The 19,651-nt window shown below is 35.1% G+C and overlaps 1 protein-coding gene across 1 annotated transcript; it reads left to right on the top strand.

Moving 5' to 3' along the window:
- Positions 1-9,085: 9,085 nt before the first annotated feature.
- On the top strand, positions 9,086-9,823 carry LOC113931037 (swi5-dependent recombination DNA repair protein 1 homolog). The gene has a single exon (XM_035726936.1). The coding sequence runs from the start codon at positions 9,086-9,088 to the stop codon at positions 9,821-9,823; it is 738 nt and encodes a 245-aa protein (XP_035582829.1).
- The last annotated feature ends 9,828 nt before the right edge of the window (positions 9,824-19,651 follow it).

Below are 19,651 nucleotides of genomic sequence, written 5' to 3'. Positions count from 1 at the left end.
AAGGTGTTTACATACGTTACCCACTTGGTTCTCACAACTATCTCCTACCTAGGTATTTATTGTTATTATTTTATAAATAAAGCTGGGGTTTAGCAGTATAAAGCAATCTGTTAATGGCAGAAGTGTATGTCGACCAGCTAAGTTTAAAACTTGGGCCTATTAGCTCAAAGCTCATGTTCTCCTTTTTGTCACTATGTGTCTTAGCTTGGGTTGCCATAATACCACAGATTGAACTGTTTAAACAATAGAAATTTATTTCTCACAGTTTTGGAGTCTGGGAAATTCAAGATCAAAGTGTTCCCTGATTCCACTGTGGGTGAGAGTACTTGGGGTTGAGGGAAAGTGTGAGTGAGAGAGAGAAAGTGGGAGGGAGAAAGGAACTAAACTCTTCTTCAGCATCTCTTCTTATAAGGATACTAATCCCACCACGAGGGCCCTACCCTCATGATCTCATCTAAACCTACCTACATCCTGAAGACCCCAACTCCAAATACTATCACCCTGGGGGTTGGGGCTTCAACATGTGAGTTTTGAGGGGACACAAATATTCAGTCCTTCACATTAGCCTATATTGATAATCAGCATCTCTACTTAGAAACACAAGATTAGATTTTGGATTTGAGGAAACAGGACCAAGCATGGAGTCATAATCCCACCTTAATACAGACATTAATGCACTTCGGGACTCTAGATGTGAGAAAGAAAAAGGTATAGCAGACAGATAGTTTAATACATTTTCAGGCAATTGATATTGTATAGACTTAATTTTATCTTTGGGTAACTAAAATGATTGGATCCATGCCATGGACATGAATAATAAAAGGTAAAATTATTTTGATATGTATAGCTCATGTATAGACAACATGACTCAATATGTCAATCCTTAGTCTCATAAATAGAATATATTTTTAGGTGTACCTCTAGCTTTCATAAACTTCTTGTTTTTTTAATTGTATTTCTATTTCCTAGGAAACTGGGAACTAGAATTGTCAAGTATTTTAATCTTATCAAAATTAATTTCTAAATTACTGTCTTACTATAGAAATTATTTTAGGTAATTCATTTTTAAAGAATTAAATTTTTTTCCAGTAGATTTTACAATTTAGAAATAGATTTAAAAAATATAATGCATTGGTCATTTAAAATCATGTTTTGTTTTTACATTACAGCCATTTTAAGTGTATATTTACACTGTAAAATGTGGGTTGAATAACACCGAAAGGGCTCAGAGGCATCTGATTCAGCACAATGAGAATTCTCTCTGACTGTTTACATTGGCAATTCCCATCTCCTTCAAAGTAATATTGGAATCTCATTTTTTTCAGATGATAAATCATGGCAATATCAGAATGTTTATATAGCATGAGTTATTTCATTCTTCAGGTAAGAAAGGAAAAATGACAATATTTTTATTGCATCCGTATGGAGCATGGAACTAGTTGTCAGGAAGACTGATTTAAGAAATGCTCCTGTTTAAAATCCATTTAAAGTGACTTTGCAAAGTCTAAGCTATAAACCTAAAATGGCCAGAACACAGTGGAGCCAATGTGACCATTTTAGCCATCTCAATAATTGATTCCAACGGCTGCTGCTAAAGCAGTTGTGTGAACATCAACATCTATCATTAGGATAGCCCACAGGATTAGATAGGCAACAACCACATCAGGTTGTACTGCTTGTGTTCGCCTGAATGTATGCACACATTGTATAGCTCACCTGCTGTTGTCAAATATGAAGTTCTTTGGGATGATCTGAGTTTCTGACAAGCAACAAGCTCATGTTGAATTATTATACCAATGGCAGAATTTGGGAAAGGGTCAGATTTTTTAAATATAAAGATATCAGTCCGATTGTCTATCTTTAGGAAGACATTCTGAACTTGAAATACATCTTTTGTAGTTTTGCTGATTGTTTTAATATTCATCAGTAAAAATGCAGGCTTTCCAAATTAAAATAAAATCAGATAATACCGTCTGGCACTATGGGAACAATTAAAAACATGTTTATATATCCTAAATAATTGTATTTCTTAAATAAAAGGGGAGAAAATTCTAATATTTTATTGCTTTACAGTATTCCATGCATGTCAAATGCAGTGAAGTTTGGGTGAAGGAAAAAATAATATTAGTAGAACCAACGTACTTTATATTTTGAAAGATGTGGAAGTTAAAATGTCACAAACTACCTGATTGTGGTGACGAATGCTTATTTGCAGCATCCTTCTCTCTTGTAATGTGGCTTAGCATATAGATGTTATTCTAGGTAGGAAAGTACTGAACACAATTTTTATTGGATTTCATGCATTTGAGAACTTACTTTAGGTATTTTCATTTTCTAAATTGTGTTTCACAGAACATAACTGCTATGAGACGTTCTGTAAAAAAATAATCTCTGGTCAAATAATGCTGAAAAACACGGCAATCCTTGTCCTCATCTTGGAAGGTCATAAGGAATATTAACATATTAAAAGCCCAAGAATTACTATAATAATGAAAACTTGTAGGTTCAATGACTGATCCTCAAACTTATTTAATTATTGCATACTTTTAAAGTATAACATTACATAAACATAAACGTGGAACATGCTTTGGAAATGTTTATTACAAAGAATAATTCTGTTTTCTAGGATATGAAAAATATTAGATATTAATATTTATAAGCATAGAAAATCATGACTGGAAGGGGTATTAAAAGTGAGAAATTATAACCTTACATTAGGTTCTAGAATTTTTTCTTCAGCTTGCTGTCAGATAGTCTTCCAGCATATTATTTGAAGCTTCCTGTGTAGCTCAACTCAGTTACTCTATGATATCTGCCTTTTTATCCATGCCAAGCTCTGATTCTTAGTTAGGTTGTTTCTAACATTGAGTTGGATATAACTCTCCATAGCTTCTCACTGGCCCTAATTGTACTCTCTTCAGAGGTGTTGATCAGAGAGCTATTATCCAAGATAGTGGGTCGATTATGATTCTCAGCTTTTGTTGTTTAGGGGGTTGGGGTAAAAAAGGCCTATCGAAGTTAAAGCAATACATTATATGAGAAGCTTGTTTGGTCCATCCTTGTAGAAAAGGGGCTAACAGGAATCAGGTAATGCTCCCTAAGCATTTGGAAGAGAAAAGATGGCCTCTCCCAAATTCAAGTTGGATGAGGAGAGCATAGAGTGTTTCTATCGCTGGGCAGGGGGCTCTCCAGGCTGAGACTTTAATGTACCTTTTAATCACTCAGTGATGTTAGTATAATGCAGATTAATAGTGTGGAGTTGAGTTCAAGATTCTGAATTTCTAAAACTCTTCTATGTGATGCCAGCGTGATGGGTCCTCTGACCTCACTTAGAGCAGGAAATTTCTAGGAGACCTGCCCTGCTTTCTGGCTAACTAGATGAGAATCTCCTGAGTCAAGGAAGTTAATGTAGAATTTACCAAATTTATCATAAGAATCACCTAGAGGTTCTTCTTATAAATATGGATTCCTACTTCCCTTATGTACTAAATAATACTTTTTAGGGAAATGGCTTGGAATTTTATTTTTTATTTTTATTAAATACTCCAGGTGGTTCTTATTTTTAGCAAGTTTGCAAAACATGGAGTTAATGCAAGGTTTTTCTGAGTTGATCTTCAGACCACAGCCAAGCTGATCCCATAAGGACCTGTTCTCCTGAGGAATTTATTGGAAATGAGCTTGGATACCCTCACTAAATGTCAGAATTCAAACCTCCCTAGGACCCTAGGGCACACCAGTCTTGTAAATATCTGATTATGGGTGCTATTCTTTGATGTGAATAAAGAGATATTCCCCAGACCTTATAGAATGTTGAATATCCGAGCCTGCCTGCATTTACCCAAGTAAGAATATTGAAAGCAGTGCCCCTCTGAGGTCATTGTGGCTTTAACAGTGGAAATTAGTGAAAGGATAGAGAGAAAAGACTCCTTAGGGGGAGTTGGGCCTTTACCAACCTCCATTAATCTGAGAAGTTTGTGTTTAAGAGTGTAAGAATGACACAGGGAAGGTTTCTTATGTTAGCAAGTCCAGCCAGCTTGTTGAGTTTAGAGCAGAATTTTATTATCCACAGGAACTGGTAGGAATTAGGAAATAACTGTAAGGTAGGAAATGAAACTTCTTGGTATATTTGGAAAAAAAACATGTATGTTTGAGTTTGATAGACTTAGTGTTCACTCTGCTTCTCAATGATAATAGCGCTAGTAATAATAGCTAATAGTTATTCAATGCTTACTCTGAACCAGGCACTAAACTAGATGCTGTACATCTATTTTCATGACCTTAAGCAAGTGACTTAACCCATTTACATTCTTTCAGTTTCCTCTTTTGGTTTCCAAACCATTATTTGACCTCCCTCATGCAAAAAAAAAAAAAAAAAAAATCTATAAAAACCATCCTGGGGCACCTGAGTGGCTCAGTTGGTTAAGCATCTGACTCTTAATTTCAGCTCATGTCTTGATCTGAATGTCCTGAGTTCAAGCCCCACATTGGGTTCCACATTGGGCATGGAGACTACTTAGAAAATAAAAAAGAAAAGAAAAAAAGAAAACCACCCCAAGTGATTTTATCTTCAATGGCAGTGGCCTCTGTGCCACTGTAAATGCAGTTCCATAGTCTTTCCTTTTTCAATTGATCCTTTCCTCCATTTCATCTTTTTTTTTAAGATTTTATTTATTTATTTGAGAGAGAGAGAATGAGAGATAGAGAGCACGAGAGGGAAGAGGGTCGGAGGGAGAAGCAGACTTCCTGCTGAGCAGGGAGCCCGATGTGGGACTCGATCCCGGGACTCCAGGATCATGACCTGAGCCGAAGGCAGTTGCTTAACCAACTGAGCCACCCAGGTGCCACCTCCATTTCATCTTATCCACCTATTCCACACCATGGCCCTGAAGCTGCTCCATTTCAGATATTTCTAAACACCATAACCCACTGTTAGGCCTAAACTTCTATACGTTAACCTCAAATATGCCCTTGCTATATGTTTCCTTTCACCTTACGGTTTTACATGTCCTGTAATTTTATCCAGTCTATCTGGACACTTTTGGTTTCTTTTCTTAACAAACCTGGTCCTTGTTTGTCACTGTCACTATGTATCAGCATATTCTTCTCTGTCATCCCATTAGGCCTCATTATTCTTGGAAAATCTTCTCCTTCTATCTTGCTGGGCAGCTGAGTACCAACAAAGAAACCTGAATGACCCTGTGGAATGGTTTGGTTATCTATTGGAAGGGTCAGTTTCCACAGGGGTGTGAATACACCCATCAATCCTTTCACTTGTTCATGGTCTTACCCTGGAACATTACTCACAGGAATGACTCCAAAACATCATTGCTCTCCTGAAAGCTCTAGCAAAGGATTCTTAAGTCTGACCGTATTTTTAAGTCACCTAGAAAGATTTATATTCTGATACTTAGGCTCACACCAGAGCAATTAAATAAGAATCTGAGGGCTGGCCCAAGCCATAGTATTTAAAAAAAAAAATCTTCCAAGTTGATCCTAACACGCAACCATGGCTGAAACCACTGCTGTAATGCAACTCCCAGTGTTTCTGTTTTCAGCAGAGAGGTTTCATCTTCTCATCTTTTCAAAGATTTTGAGACTATCACACTTGAATTGCCTTTATTTCTTTCCCTCGTCTTCCTGTAAGTTTACATGAATAAACATTCATTCTAATCCTTCTCCGTTTTCAGAGATGGGATCCTTGGTCCTGTCCATGCCTTGTTCCCCCACCTTTGTTCTTGAAACCATTTATTCTTATTCTCTTTGTCAGTCTGCGTCTCTTTCTTTATATCTGTCCCCTCTCTCTTTGCTTCTGTGTCTCTGTCTCTGCTTCTGACCTGCTCCGTGCAGGGATGTCTGTGTGTATGCCTCTCTTTCCATATGTGTCTTCCTCTACAGCTTTGTGCTCGGGTATGCGGTACTCTGCATGTGTGTTTTCTGTTTCTTTATGGCTTTCTATCTCTTTTTCTGTTTCTTTATCTTCCTGTGTCTCTTTCTCTCTTAGTTTGTTTCTCTGTTTCTCTACCTCTTTGTGGATCTGCTTTTCTGCCTCCGTCTCTCTTTTCCTCTCATTTCTCTCTCCCTCTCCAACTCCAATACCCTCACTGCTCTCTCTCTGTCTCTATCTCCTTGTCCATGTTTGTCTCTCTAATCTTTATCTATTAGCTCCTTTTCCTAAGCCTGCATATATACTCATATCTCTCCCATTAAAAAAATACAAGCCATAACATAATTCTTAATCTCACTCTACTTCCTTCTCCCCTAAAACTCTAGAAAGAATAACCAAACATGCCTATTTCCATTTCAAATTTCCATATACTTTCCAATAAATCTCAATCTGGCTTTTATCTTTACCCTGCCACTAAGGCTTTTCTCATTTTGTTTATCAATGGCCTCCAATTCCTAAACCTAATAGATACACTCACTCACAAAGTCAAGTGGTAATTTAATTGGGAAATTTGACCCTGTTAACCAATCTTTTCAATGTTTTTTCTTCTTTTGGCTTCATGACACAATTCTTATGATAATTGGGTCTTATTTTTTCAGCCTCTTCTTTCTATGTCTTACCTTTACATATTGGTGTTTCTCAGATGGGGTAGACTAAAAAAATGTCCATATATTTTGTAGCTCTTTCCCAAAGGGGGTTGAGTCTATCTCCCTAAGCCATTCTGAACTAGCTTTGTGTGTCCGGCTTATACCAAGAGAATGTGGTAGAGGCTTTGCAGGGTCAACCTTTGCTCCCTTGGAATGTTGAGAAGCAGCCTATGAGAAAAGATTGCATAGATATAGAGTCCAGTGGATCCAGGTATCTCCTTGTGACCAGTCTCCAGGGGATCTGTAAGTTAAATGCAGTCACATGAATGAGTGCAGGCAAGATCACCAGGAGGATAATTTAATTAACCCACAGATATTTAAAAAGCGTTTTATCATTTTAGTTTTAATCCATTAAGTTTGCAGATGATTTTTCATGCACCAATAAAAAAAAAGACACAGAATTTCTACTGTTGTTAATTTCTCTTCACATTCTTAAACTATCCCATAATAACCTTTCAATGTTCTAACTACATTCTAAATGTTCATGGCCTACAAGTTGATTTTTACAGGTCTAACCTCCCTTGAGGGTCCCAAAGCCATAAATCCAAATTTTAATCAAAGTCAATTATTGAATATCCCACAATTACTTGTAACTCAAAACATCTAAAAACTGAACAATACCGTGTGCTTTCTAAATTGTTTTTAGAAACACTACCCACTCAGCTACCCAGTCTTATGTGAGTTATTCTCTAGTCCTGTTTTTCCTCAAAATTCTTATCTAATCACTCTCCCAGTATAAATCTAACCTATTAAATATTTCCTAGATAGCTACCTTCCTTCCACTGTTGCTGGTTCTGCTACTCAGACATTTGCCATCTTTTGCCTGGACTTTTAATAACAATCTGTTGATTTGTTTCTCCACCTTTAGCCTCAGGCCTCCTTGAATTTTTACTGCACAGTAATATTACTAAATTAAACATACGACTGTATCTCTGCTCTTCATTTCAACTATAAAATGAAATTAAACCTGTGGTGTGACACAGAATCCTCCAGTTTGACCCCCTAACAACTCATTCAGCCTTACCATCTCCATTTCCTGTCTCCATGACATTTTCTATATGAGAAACATTGAACTATATAAATATACGTATATAGGATAATGTTTCAAAGATTGTTTTTTTAATAAAAAACAATATTTTTGTTCGTTTGCTTTAGTCCTACCCAGCCTTCAAGATGAAACTCAGAAATTACCTTCACTAAACTTCTGTAGGCTGGGTTAAGACAGTGGCTTCTGCATTTTGCTATAATATTGTGTGCATATTTCAGTCATAGCAGTATCCCCACTGTATTGGAGTTATTTACTTCCCATCTGTCTCCCTAAATCTTCTATTGGCTCCTTGAGCATAGTTAGCACATTTCCCTCACAATTCCCAACATCACGCTCATTGCCTGATTTAGAGGTAACTCCATATGTGTTTTACTTTCATTTTGAACTCTTTTTTTAAGTTATGATGTGTGGTTAGTAATATGATTTCATATCCTTATTGCAAAGAAAAATTGCCTATTTTAGAGTTGATATGAAGTAAAGTTGGCAAAACTACTAGTTTCCCTTCCTATTCCCACTGAAGAAAGAAAACTAGGGACTGGAACGAAAAGGGAAAAACTAGACACCAGGCTGCCTAGATGCAAGAATGAGTTATATTTTACAAAAAAAATATTAAATATACAATAGATATATAAAACTTCCTGGATAGCAAATGCTGTTCTCTCTGAGAAACTAAACAAATGGAAGCAGATGCTTTGGATATTCCATTAACTTTTTTAAAAAAATCATTTATTTGAGAGAGAGAGAGAAAACAGAGTGAGAGAGGGAGAGGGAGAAACAGATTCCCTGCCGAGCTGGGGTGTAGGGGTTCGATGCAGAGCTGGATGTGGGGCTCAATCCCAGGACCCTGAGCTGAAGGCAGACGCTTAACTGAGTGAGCCATCCAGGTGCCCCTGGATACTCCATTAACTTTTGTAGATGTTTCCTAATGTGCTTGCAGGCCTGCTTTATTGAGTCAATATTCTACATAAGTTGGATAAAGCTGGATTAGGAATGGACTAACATAGGTTGTACCAAGTCATGTATTTTTTGGTTATTAGACTTTTTTCTGTTCTTGTTTCACTTATGTGCAGTACCTTTATATTTACCTTGTTATATTTAACTCAGAATGCTTATCTCTCAAGGTAGTTTTGATTTTGATTCTTAAAAGGCAAAGAATATGACCACTGTAGGGAGGGGCATATCTAGATCTAGAGATGTTATAAAAAGTTAGATTTCTTGCAATTGCTTTCACTTGTGTAGTTATTCTGAGTAATGTATTTAGAATGTCAAATAACATTTAAAAATGGGGGAAATATTTGGGTCTATCAAGGTAGGTGTTACAGACAATGTTTATGTTTCTCACTCTCCAATTCATAAGTGGTCATCCTCACCCCAATGTGATGGTGTTAGGAGGTGGGGCATTGGAGAGATAATAAGGTCAAGATGCTATAGTCCTCAACTCTGGGGATGGCGGAGGGAGAGGTAAACCAAGATTTTATTTTCAAGATGCAAAACCCATCCGACTCAGCTGTGATTTTACCTAGCACTCCACGGGCCTGCGCCAACCCACCATCTCCCTGGACAAGTAGCACAAGAAAACAACCTATGAGTGCAACACTTGGAGAACAATTGAGGAAAACTAGATCTTCATTTAATTCCTGTTACAGTGTGGTGAAACATCTTGAAGTAGAAAATGAAGAAAACGATCAGAATTTCCCTGAGAAACCAGCATCTTCAACAGAAGAAAACTGTTTGGAACTTCAAGAAAGTTTTAAACACATAGATGGTGAATTCAAAGAAAGTACATATTTGAAAAATACCTTCAAGAGTATCAGTGCATGTGAATCTAAGTCTCTTGATACTGAGTCTTGCAGTGATCTCCAAAGTGATTTTGTGAATGAGAATCTTCCAAAACAAGGATTAAGTGAAGAAAGAGCAAAATTGGTGAAGCAGATTGAGGAGAAAGAAGACTTTCTTCAGAGGCTAAAACTGGTCAAAATGTATAGATCAAAGAATGACCTGTCTCAGTTACAGGTGTTAATACAGAAGTGGAGAAGCTGTAGCCAGCTGTTGCTTTATGAGTTGCAGTCAGCTATGTCTGAGGAGAACAAGAAACTCAGCCTTACTCAGGTAATAGACCACTGTGGGTTAGATGATAAATTACTACACTATAACAGAAATGAAGAAGAGTTTATCGGTGTTTAATTCATAATTTTTTCTCTAGAATATTTTTGAGAATGACAACTTAAAAGATAATACATTTTAAAAGGAAGGTAGAAACCATTAGGGCCTAGAGAAAGGTATCTTGATGAACATCAATTTAGGGCACTCTGTTATATAAATATAAAATAAGTTCTAAAATGAAAATTTAGTATTTTGGATAAGTTTGCCAAAGAAAACTTGACATTTAAAGAAATGTGAAAAAAAATTAAATCATGTTTAAAAAATAATTTGGTCATTTCTGGAAGTCAAATTTTAATACATTGTTTTGTTTACTGTGGTAAAATGTTCTATTTTTTTTAAGGTTTTTATTTTAAATGTTAAAAAATACTTCAGTCTGGTTAATGTCTAAACCTGAAGTGGTCTAAAAATGCCTGCCTGTCTCCTAAGTTTATGAACCGTGTTTTTATCCATTTACTACATATTTCCTTCTGGATGGTGTAGCAGGTAATTAAAGTTGTTCATATGTCAAAAAAAAAAAAAAGATGGTATAGCCCTCATGAATTTGCTTAATGCCTTTATAAAGGGGACCTCAAAGAGGTCCTTTACTCTTTTTTTTATCATATGAATACACAACAAAAAGTCAGGTAGCAATTTGGAAGAGGGACCTCATCAGAAGACCATCATGCTAGCACTCTGATCTTGGTCTTCCCAATGTCCAGAACTGTGAAGAATAAATTTCTGGGCTTGTAAGTCCTTCAGTTTGTGGTATTCTGTTATAGTAACCTGAACTGATTCAAAAAAAAAAAAAAAGGATGCTTAAAACAAGTTTAGAAACACTAATTTTAACATATGTCATAGGTTCTTAGAACAATCTGGAAAAGAAGCAGCTAAAGGGAGAAGTAAGGTAACTTGGAAATGAAAGGAGCATATTTAATAATTTTAAAAACTCAGGATAAATTAAAACAATAATGAAAAAATAATATAGAATAACAGTGAATAAATTCACATACCTCAAGATGATGAAAGGGAAAAAAATATTAATAAGATGTCATGTTGGGGAACTGAATAAGTAACAGTATGAAAAATCTTCATAATATTTAAACATTCCTCTTGAGATTTCATGTAGATCCATATATTATTTAGAAGTGTGCTGTTTAATCTCCACATATTTTTTGCTTTGTTTTTGTGTTTGTTTAATTTTTATCATTTCTCCTATTTGGTGTCCTCTGAGCTTCTTGGATCTATGGTTTCGTGTTTGACATTAATTTGGGGAAATTCTCAGCTGTTACTGTTTCAGATTTTTTTTTTTTCTGTTTCTTCTTCCTTCTCCTTTTGTAGTCTCATTATGGATATGTTACAATTTTTGACATTGTACCACAGTTCTTGGATATTCTGTTCTCTTTTATAGTCTTTATTTTTATTGCTTTTCAGTTTTGGACGTTCTGTTGAGAAATCCTCAAGCTTAGAGATTCTTTCCTCAGCCATGCCCAATCTAGTAGTAAGCCCATCAAAGGAATTCTTCATTTCACTTACATTTTTTGATCTCTAGTTTTTTGTTGTTGCTGTTTTGTGCTTTCTTAGGATTTCTATCTCTCTGATTACATTGTCCATCTGTTCTTACATGCTTTTTTCCACTACAACTCTTAGCATATTAATAATAGTTGTTTTAATTTTCTGATCTGAATATTCCAACATCCCTGCCTTGTCTGACTCTGATGCTTTCTGTTTCTTCCAGTTGTGTTTTTGTCTGTTGGTATGTCTTGTAGTTTTTCTTGGTACCCGAATATGATGAAAGGAGCTGCTATAAATAGACCATTAGTAATTTGGTGGTGAGGTATGAAGGGAGAGGAAGCATCCTATAGTTAGAATTTTAGTGGACTGTGAACTTCACAAGTGTTTCTTAGTGATTTTTTTTTTTCCTCTTAGCTGGGACAGGATGGCTATAGTGGGTTGGACTTGTGTATTTCCCTTTCCCTGTGTCACTTAGGCTCTGATAATATCCCAGTAGGTTATACTCTGGTTTCATCTGAAAGCAAGGCTTGTTTAGAAGAACAAAATGTTTTGGTGTTCTGGGGTATTTCAAAAAGGTAACTTTCCCCTTAGCCCAGCTGAAAGCACAAGGAGATCCCCCCCCCCCATATTTCCTTTGGGATTCTATTCTAACCCTTGGAGGTAAACTCACAGTATTGTGGGGGTCTCTGATGACTGGGTCCCCAGAACTTTTTAACTCTCAGACTTGTCCATGTTGAGGTTCTAACAATTGGTTAATTATAATTCTGGTTTTCCTAACACTGCATTGGCTCCCATTGACATTGCAGCTCATAAACCACTGCTCTGGTAAGCAGTGATTTTCTGTATGCATTGCCTGTCTCTCCAGTCTTGGAGGCAGTGGTTTGCCCTGGGTTCTTCCCTCTAAGGATCCAAGAAGAGTTGTTGATTTCTGACTCTGTTTGGATTTTTCCATGTTGTTAGGATGGAGTGGTGACTTCTAAGCTCCTTACATGGGGAACTGGAGACCAGAAGTCTTTCTTATCTTTTCCATAAAAATATTGAACAGGATAGGATCAGGAACAGAGTATTATGGCTGTCCATCCAAAGACTTCTCTCTCTTGGTCAGACAATTGTATTAATAAATCTTCTTGCTACTAGATTGTTTGACCACTTACTAATCAACATAATTACCATGTCCATACTCCTACATATATAATTTTTATAAATATATCATGAGAAAACTTATCAAATGTTTTATTGAATTCCAATTTTATACTAAACACTTTATTCCTTATCTCTAGTAACCTCCTTTAAAAAATTGTTTTGGTCAAGCATGACTGTTCATTTATGCAATTCATTAAATCGTTCTTGAATATCTGATATTTGCTTTCCATTGTGATGGATACTGGCAATATCAAAATTAGGCCCTTGCCCTCAAATAGTTGATATAACACTTAACTACATACAAAGCAATTGCTCCTGGAAAAAGTACTCTAAACTTAAAAATTTTAACCAGCCAGTTTTTTTTCCTCATTACAAATTATGGCAAATCAGGCAATATGATTATTTCAATTAACTTAGGAAATTAAAAAAAAATCTATGTGATAATAACAAAGCTCAAATGCAATTGTGTTATATGTATGCACATGCATATACACACAGAGACACACACAAGATAAGGAGTGTTACTGGTGGAGAATGAACAGCCGTGTTGGTACTGACAAAGTGTAGGGGTGAATAGAGAATCTCTCTGAGACTGATCTTTCTGGTTACTGACCAGTGATCACTGAGTATCATCTTTTCCCTATAAGGGTTTGATTGTAAACTATTCCAATAATAAAAATAAATTAGCAATATAGTATAATGCATTCAGGTCAGTCAACAGCTTTGTATTTATTTTTTAGTAAAGATGTTGGTCAAATTCCAATTTTTTAGCATGTTTCTTATCATCCATGTGTTCTTAATGTTCATAAAGAATGAGTTGTGAAAGTGCTAAGTAATTATTGGTAACTTTAACATCTATTTAAAACACTGGTTCATGGTTTTATAACCCTTAAGAATATTCTGTCACTATGTTGAGGATGGTAAAAGTATAATCATTTAATTAAATATATTTGGTATTTTTTAAATATTTTAATTTTACAATTTTATACATTTTGTCATCTTGGTCAAAAGCCAGGGGATTTGAATTTGACATAGGACATTGAGAGATAAACAAAAACAACTGGAGAAAATTTGAAATGAAATTTGATTCTAAAATAAAAAACGTTTACAGTAATAATCAATCACACATGTAATTTTATAAAGACTATGTAGAAGGAAACACAGTTACAGTCTGAAACATTAAAGAACATAAGATATGATCAACATTTTGCTTGATATTACTTTAATCATTTATATAGATTTATATAGATTTGCATAAGGTATGCGTTAGAATTTTTGCTCCTGATTTTACTTTAAAATTAAATTCTCATATCATTCTGACCATCAAAATAGTTATCAATTTTCTTTACTTTAAAAATTTATATTAGATATTTTGGCAGGTCAACAAAAAATCTTAAATTCAATACTATTGGTGCTAAATAAGTATATCCAGTTACCTTGCATTACGTTTGTGTTCTATTTAGTTTCCTATTTCGTACATCTTTCAATCTATGAAAACTGTTTTCTGTGTATGATTACACTTACGATTTATTTTTATAGAAAATTTAAGTGAATCTTTTGTGCATCTTTCTCTTTAATGGTTCCTTTGTTACAATTGTTATAAAATCATTGCCATTTAAGCAACCATAGCAATGTTGGCGACTCTCCAATCTAATTTTGAATGTTTTATTATTTTCTAATAAGCAAGAGGGCCATAGCCTCAAAGTATAAGGCAATATGGATTCTACATCTAAAATATGCTCCAGTGAGGCATCTAAACATGGAGTTGGGACAGCGTAAAAAGCTGCCAAAGCAGCAGAAACCAAAGTGGAAAAGGGAAATAGCTTCTTCTTGAAAAGAGAACTTGTGTTCAATTTTTTTTTTTTTTCAAAAAACACCCAGGATGTAGGTGCCTGAGAGGCTCAGTCAGTTAAGCATCCCACACTTGGTTTCGGCTCAGGTCATGATCTCAGGGTCTGGAGATGGAGCCACTGCACTGAGTATGGAGCCTACTTAAGATTCTTTCTCCCTCTCCCTCTACCTGTCCATTCCCACCCCAGCTCATGCTCTCTTTCTGTCTCTCTCTGTCTCTCTCTCATTTCTCTAAAAAACAAACAAACAAACAAACAAAAAACCTAGGATATAATAATTTTAAAAACACTCTTTGGATTGCTATCTAATTGCTTCCTCCTCTTTAATTTGTAAATTGATTTAATCTGGGCTCTCGAGAGACAAAACGCTTTTCTGAACCTTCAGTGCAATTACCTATCAAAATTGGAAATTGTTTATAAAATGACGTTGCTTGAAGAAGGCAATTCTTTCAAAATTGAATGAGGTCAAGATAACAATCATAACAATCATATAATGGTACAATGTAAGGTCCATTACTCATAATATTTGGGCAAAATAACATCAGATAGAGTAGAAACAGAATTCACCATTTTTTGTATAAGTAAAAACACTGAAGAGTAAATTATTTTTTCCTGATAGTCATTGTTGAGTAATAAAAAATAACAAAAATATGAAGATTATAATGACTTTAAACATTTGGGAGAAAATACACACACTTTTAAAGGTTGGGGGTAGTTATTATCAGTGTAAATTATATGACATAGTGTTCCTGTACCAGATGAATGGACATGCATTCTTTAGTTTCACCAGGAAACATCATTTAATATTAGTAATCAGATACTCTAGCTGGTGTTTTTCAAAATTAGAACTTCATTACTTGAACATTTATGAAACATTTGACCTTTAACTAAACATTTTTAAGCACAGCAGACAAACTAAATTTTTAGTTTTTTTTTTTTAAGTTGGCTCCATGCCAGCATGGAGCCCAACACGGGTTTTGAACTTATGACCCTGAGATCATGACCAGAACTGAGATCAAGAGTTGAACACTTCACCGACTGAACCATCCAAGTGCCCCTAAATTTTTTAATTTATATAGAACATGGAATATTTTGGCATCATAATTGCATAACTGAATTACCATCCTACTTTCTGTTTCTATGAATTTGACTACTCCAAGCACTTCATGTAAGTGGAAACATAACAATATTTGCTTTTCATGACTTATTTTACTTAGTGTAATGTCTTTACATTTCGTCCATGTTGTAGCATGTGTCAGAATTTCCTTCCTTTTTAAGGATGAATAACATTTCATTTTTGTGTACATATCACATTTTGTTTATCCATTCATCCATTAACGGACACTTGGGTTGCTTCCATCTTTTGGCTATTGTGAATAATGCTGCTATGAACATGGGTGTACAAATATCTGTCTGAGTCCCTGCTCTTAATTCTTTGGGGAATTGCTGGATCATGTGGTAATTCTATCTGTAATTTTTTGAGGAACTGCTATTCTGTTATCCACAGAAGCCAAACCAATACATTTCCATCAGCAATGAACACAGAAGGTCTCTAATTTCTCCATATCCTTGTTACCTTTTGTTATTTTCTCTCTCTCTCTCTTTTTAATACATTCATCCTAATGGGTATGAAGTGGTATGGGATAATTTTGAATATGATTCTAATCATTCTGCTGCTAACAAATGTAAAGTTATAAAATCCAAAATAAGTAAATAGACATAAAATAATTCAAGCAACTAAAAGAAATTTAAATCAACCAAAGTTAAATGCACACAATATTTGGGACTAAGTTGAAGACATTTGTATCATTTCTATGTACTACATTAACACGTTATTTCTGTGTAATATATCACATTAGGTTTCTATTTATGAATAAAAATAGAAAAATGATGGATCAGAGAATTTAGAAGTAATTTAGATAGAAAATAAAGTTGAGGTAGGTTCTTTTCACATATACGTCCAACTAGATCTCCCACTGCACATGTCCTTGGTAATGTAACATCTATCTTCGTCTATCAAGTAGATGATCTCTTTCCTTTTGTCCAGTATAGTTTCTCCAACTGACCAAAGTAAAATATGACCACTCAGTAAAGGTTACACTCATTTTATGTTTGTAAGCTCCTTTGTTAAAACCTTAGAAAAATTTGAGATGGTTCCTAGTAGACCATCTCAGCTAGACATAAAGACTTCTGAGAATCTGGATGGCATTTTCCCAAAGTATTAGAAGTCTGTCTTGAAAAAAATTAATAGATACTGCTTTTAGGGAATGAGGTGAATCATAATAAGATTTATAGAAAAGTCTACAAAATTTTAAGAGCCCTGTACTGTCAAAAGCACCACATGACTGGCTAAAAGGAACAGAATATTTCAAAATGCAAAGAGCATCCAATTTTTAAGGACAAGAAGCAGGCTGAGAGAGTGATTCACTGTAAATACTGGCTATATCTTATAGAAAAGGAGGGATGACTGAAACAAAGGCAAGATCTTTGAAAAACAATACATTAGGGGCCAGAACCATAATCTACTTGCCTTTCAAGTAGGGGGAACTCGTGACACGTGTCCAACTGTATTTAGAATTGCCATGGACCGGTGACAAATCACTGCCTTCTTTAAAATGCAGGTGTCTGTTGCAATTATCTGTGCTTCATCAGTGAATATTGTAGGCAAATGATCTTTTTATTTTCATATGTCTCCGGATCAAGAGCAATTGAACCCAAGCAGCTGCATCCAGGAAACCTCAGGCATATATGGACATAATTTAGATAATGACATTCTGGATTTTGAGACAATGCCTTAAGGGTATCAGATTTTTGGAAGAGGGAGGGTGTATTTTGCTTGTGGGAGGTCTATAAATTGCTGTGGCCAGAGGGTAGACAATGGTAGCTTGTTTCCAAAGTGTGCACACTTCTCCCTCTTTGTCCTACATGTGAATTTGCTACTCCTGTCATTAATGAGTGGAATATATTTTCCTTCCTTTTGAATTTATGCAGGTTCTGTGACTTATTTTGACCAAGAGAATACAGTTGGAAATGATATTGTATAATTTCTGGCTCTATAATTTAAGACACCTTGCAGCTTCATTTTATCCCTCATTTTCACCCTTCCATTTTTAGCCAAGCTACCTACCATATAGAGAAATTTTAGTTAAGCTACTTAGTGATGACAGGTTATGAGAGGGAGAGGGGGGGAAGAGAGAGAGAGAGAGAGAAAGAGAGAGATGGGAGGACGTGGGGAGATCGATAGATTATGTTCGGGAGTACCTTGGGACCCCAGGCAGCTCCCAGCTGAATGTAGCTGTATGAGTGATTTCAGTGGACACTATGTGAAGTAAAAAAAGCAGAACTCATCCACTGAATACAGCTAAACGTTGGAGTTTTTTTTTTTTAATATAGCAAGAAATAACCGAAACAGATTTATTTGTCTTAATCTTTGGAAGAGATGGTGGGGGTAGTGGGAACATATGTCTTCTTTTATTTATGACTTTTATTTTCCAAAATAGAAATATTTTCATTGCCAATTGAGAGTAGATATTTTATGGGTAATATTATAGAGAAGATAAAAAAGAATCCTTATACTATGGCATCATTAACTCCTTCCATTTTTTTCCCCCAGCAACAAATTAGCAGTACTGTTTTTGACTACTAAACCGATTTTAGTAATTTCTTTGGAATAACATCCACATCTTTTCCCTATTATTATACTGATGGTTTTTCCATTTATATTGCTTAGGTTTGTTCTTTGATCCCAAACTAAGCACCAAGAAATTCAACTCTTTGGAGCCAGCACTAAATATCATTGTTCCCTCACCCCCGCTTTTAATTCTATATATAAAAGACTATAAAAATGCTTTAAAATAACAAATGAATGTGACATCTTATCATGGTCTTAAACTGCAAATTTACAATAGAAGTCTATTCTTAAAGTAACGAATGATTAAAAAAATCACAGGATTACAATTTAAACAGGAACTTAGTAAGATGGAATAGCTTTCCTAACAACATGAAATCCAAAGTTGTGTCACTGGAAATGTACCAAGCTGGTATTTCAGGATAAAAGGGAAGTTCTAGTGAAATCTGAAAGGCAAATTGCAGGAAATAAATTACAATTATACACAATTTTATCATAATGTCTATTTATTTAACTAAGATTGAATTAACTTCCATATCCTTTTAAAATTTGATCACTATTAACTTACTGGATATGCTCAAGAAGAGACATTGGAAGATACTGACAATTTTACAGATTGTCAAATCTTGTTTTAGGAGATTCTTTTAACTAATGTTGATTTGATATTATGAGTCAAAAATATTTCTCTTTTGAGTTGCTTCATTTTATTTTTTATCTATTTTATCTTTTAAAGATTTTATTTATTTATTTGAGAAAGAGAGAGAGAGCACATGAATGGGGAGAGAAGCAGCAGGAGAGGGACAAGCAGACTGTGCTCAGGGCTCAATCTCAGGACCCTGAGACCATGACCCAGGACTAAATCAAGAGTCAGCCACTCAACCAACTGAGCCACCTAGGCCCCCCTCAGTTGCTTCATTTTAATTTAAGATTTATATAGTCTCTTTAGACATCTTTAGAATCTCTTCTAAATGATAACAATTATATACCAAATTACAACAATAAAATGAAGAATTTTAGATGTTTAAAATTCTTACAGATCTTTTATTTTTTTTAAAGATTTGATACTTTTTTTATTTCCATGACCTACAGTCAGAAGATTCTACAAGACATTTTATTTTATTATTATTATTTTTTATTAACATATAATGTATTATTTGTTTCAGGGGTACGAGTCTGTGATTCATCAGTCTTACACAATTCACAGCGCTCACCATAGCACATACCCTCCCCAATGCCCATCACCCAGCCACCCCATCCCTCCCACCCCCCTCTACTCCAGCAACCCTCAGTTTGTTTCCTGAGATTAAGAGTCTCTTATGGTTTGTCTTCCTTTCCAGTTTCGTCTTGTTTCATTTTTCCCCTCCCTTCCCCTATGATCCTCTGTCTTGTTTCTCAAATTCCTTACAGATCTTTTAAAAATGAAAGAATAGATTGTGTTTAGAGAAAAACTCTGAAGATCTGTTTTTTGAACTATCTTCTATTAAGTATTTAATTCTTTTATCAATAAAGGATTAATAGCTAAAGGGATCACATGGTTTCCTACTACTTTTCAAGTTCAAAAGTCGTCTCCATTTCTGTGTGGCAGGAAAAATATTGCTCCTAAACACATCACTTGGTGATCACTAAATGAAGTTTCTGTAAGTTAAACTTTAATCATTATGTATGTATAAATTATTTTGAACATTTTTATCTTCCTACACAGCTTAAGTGTGACTAGAAGGAATTAAACCAGACTAG

Source organism: Zalophus californianus, chromosome 4 (assembly GCF_009762305.2).
Source record: "Zalophus californianus isolate mZalCal1 chromosome 4, mZalCal1.pri.v2, whole genome shotgun sequence".
Lineage (NCBI taxonomy): Eukaryota > Metazoa > Chordata > Mammalia > Carnivora > Otariidae > Zalophus > Zalophus californianus.
This window is presented reverse-complemented; position numbering and strand designations above follow the sequence as displayed.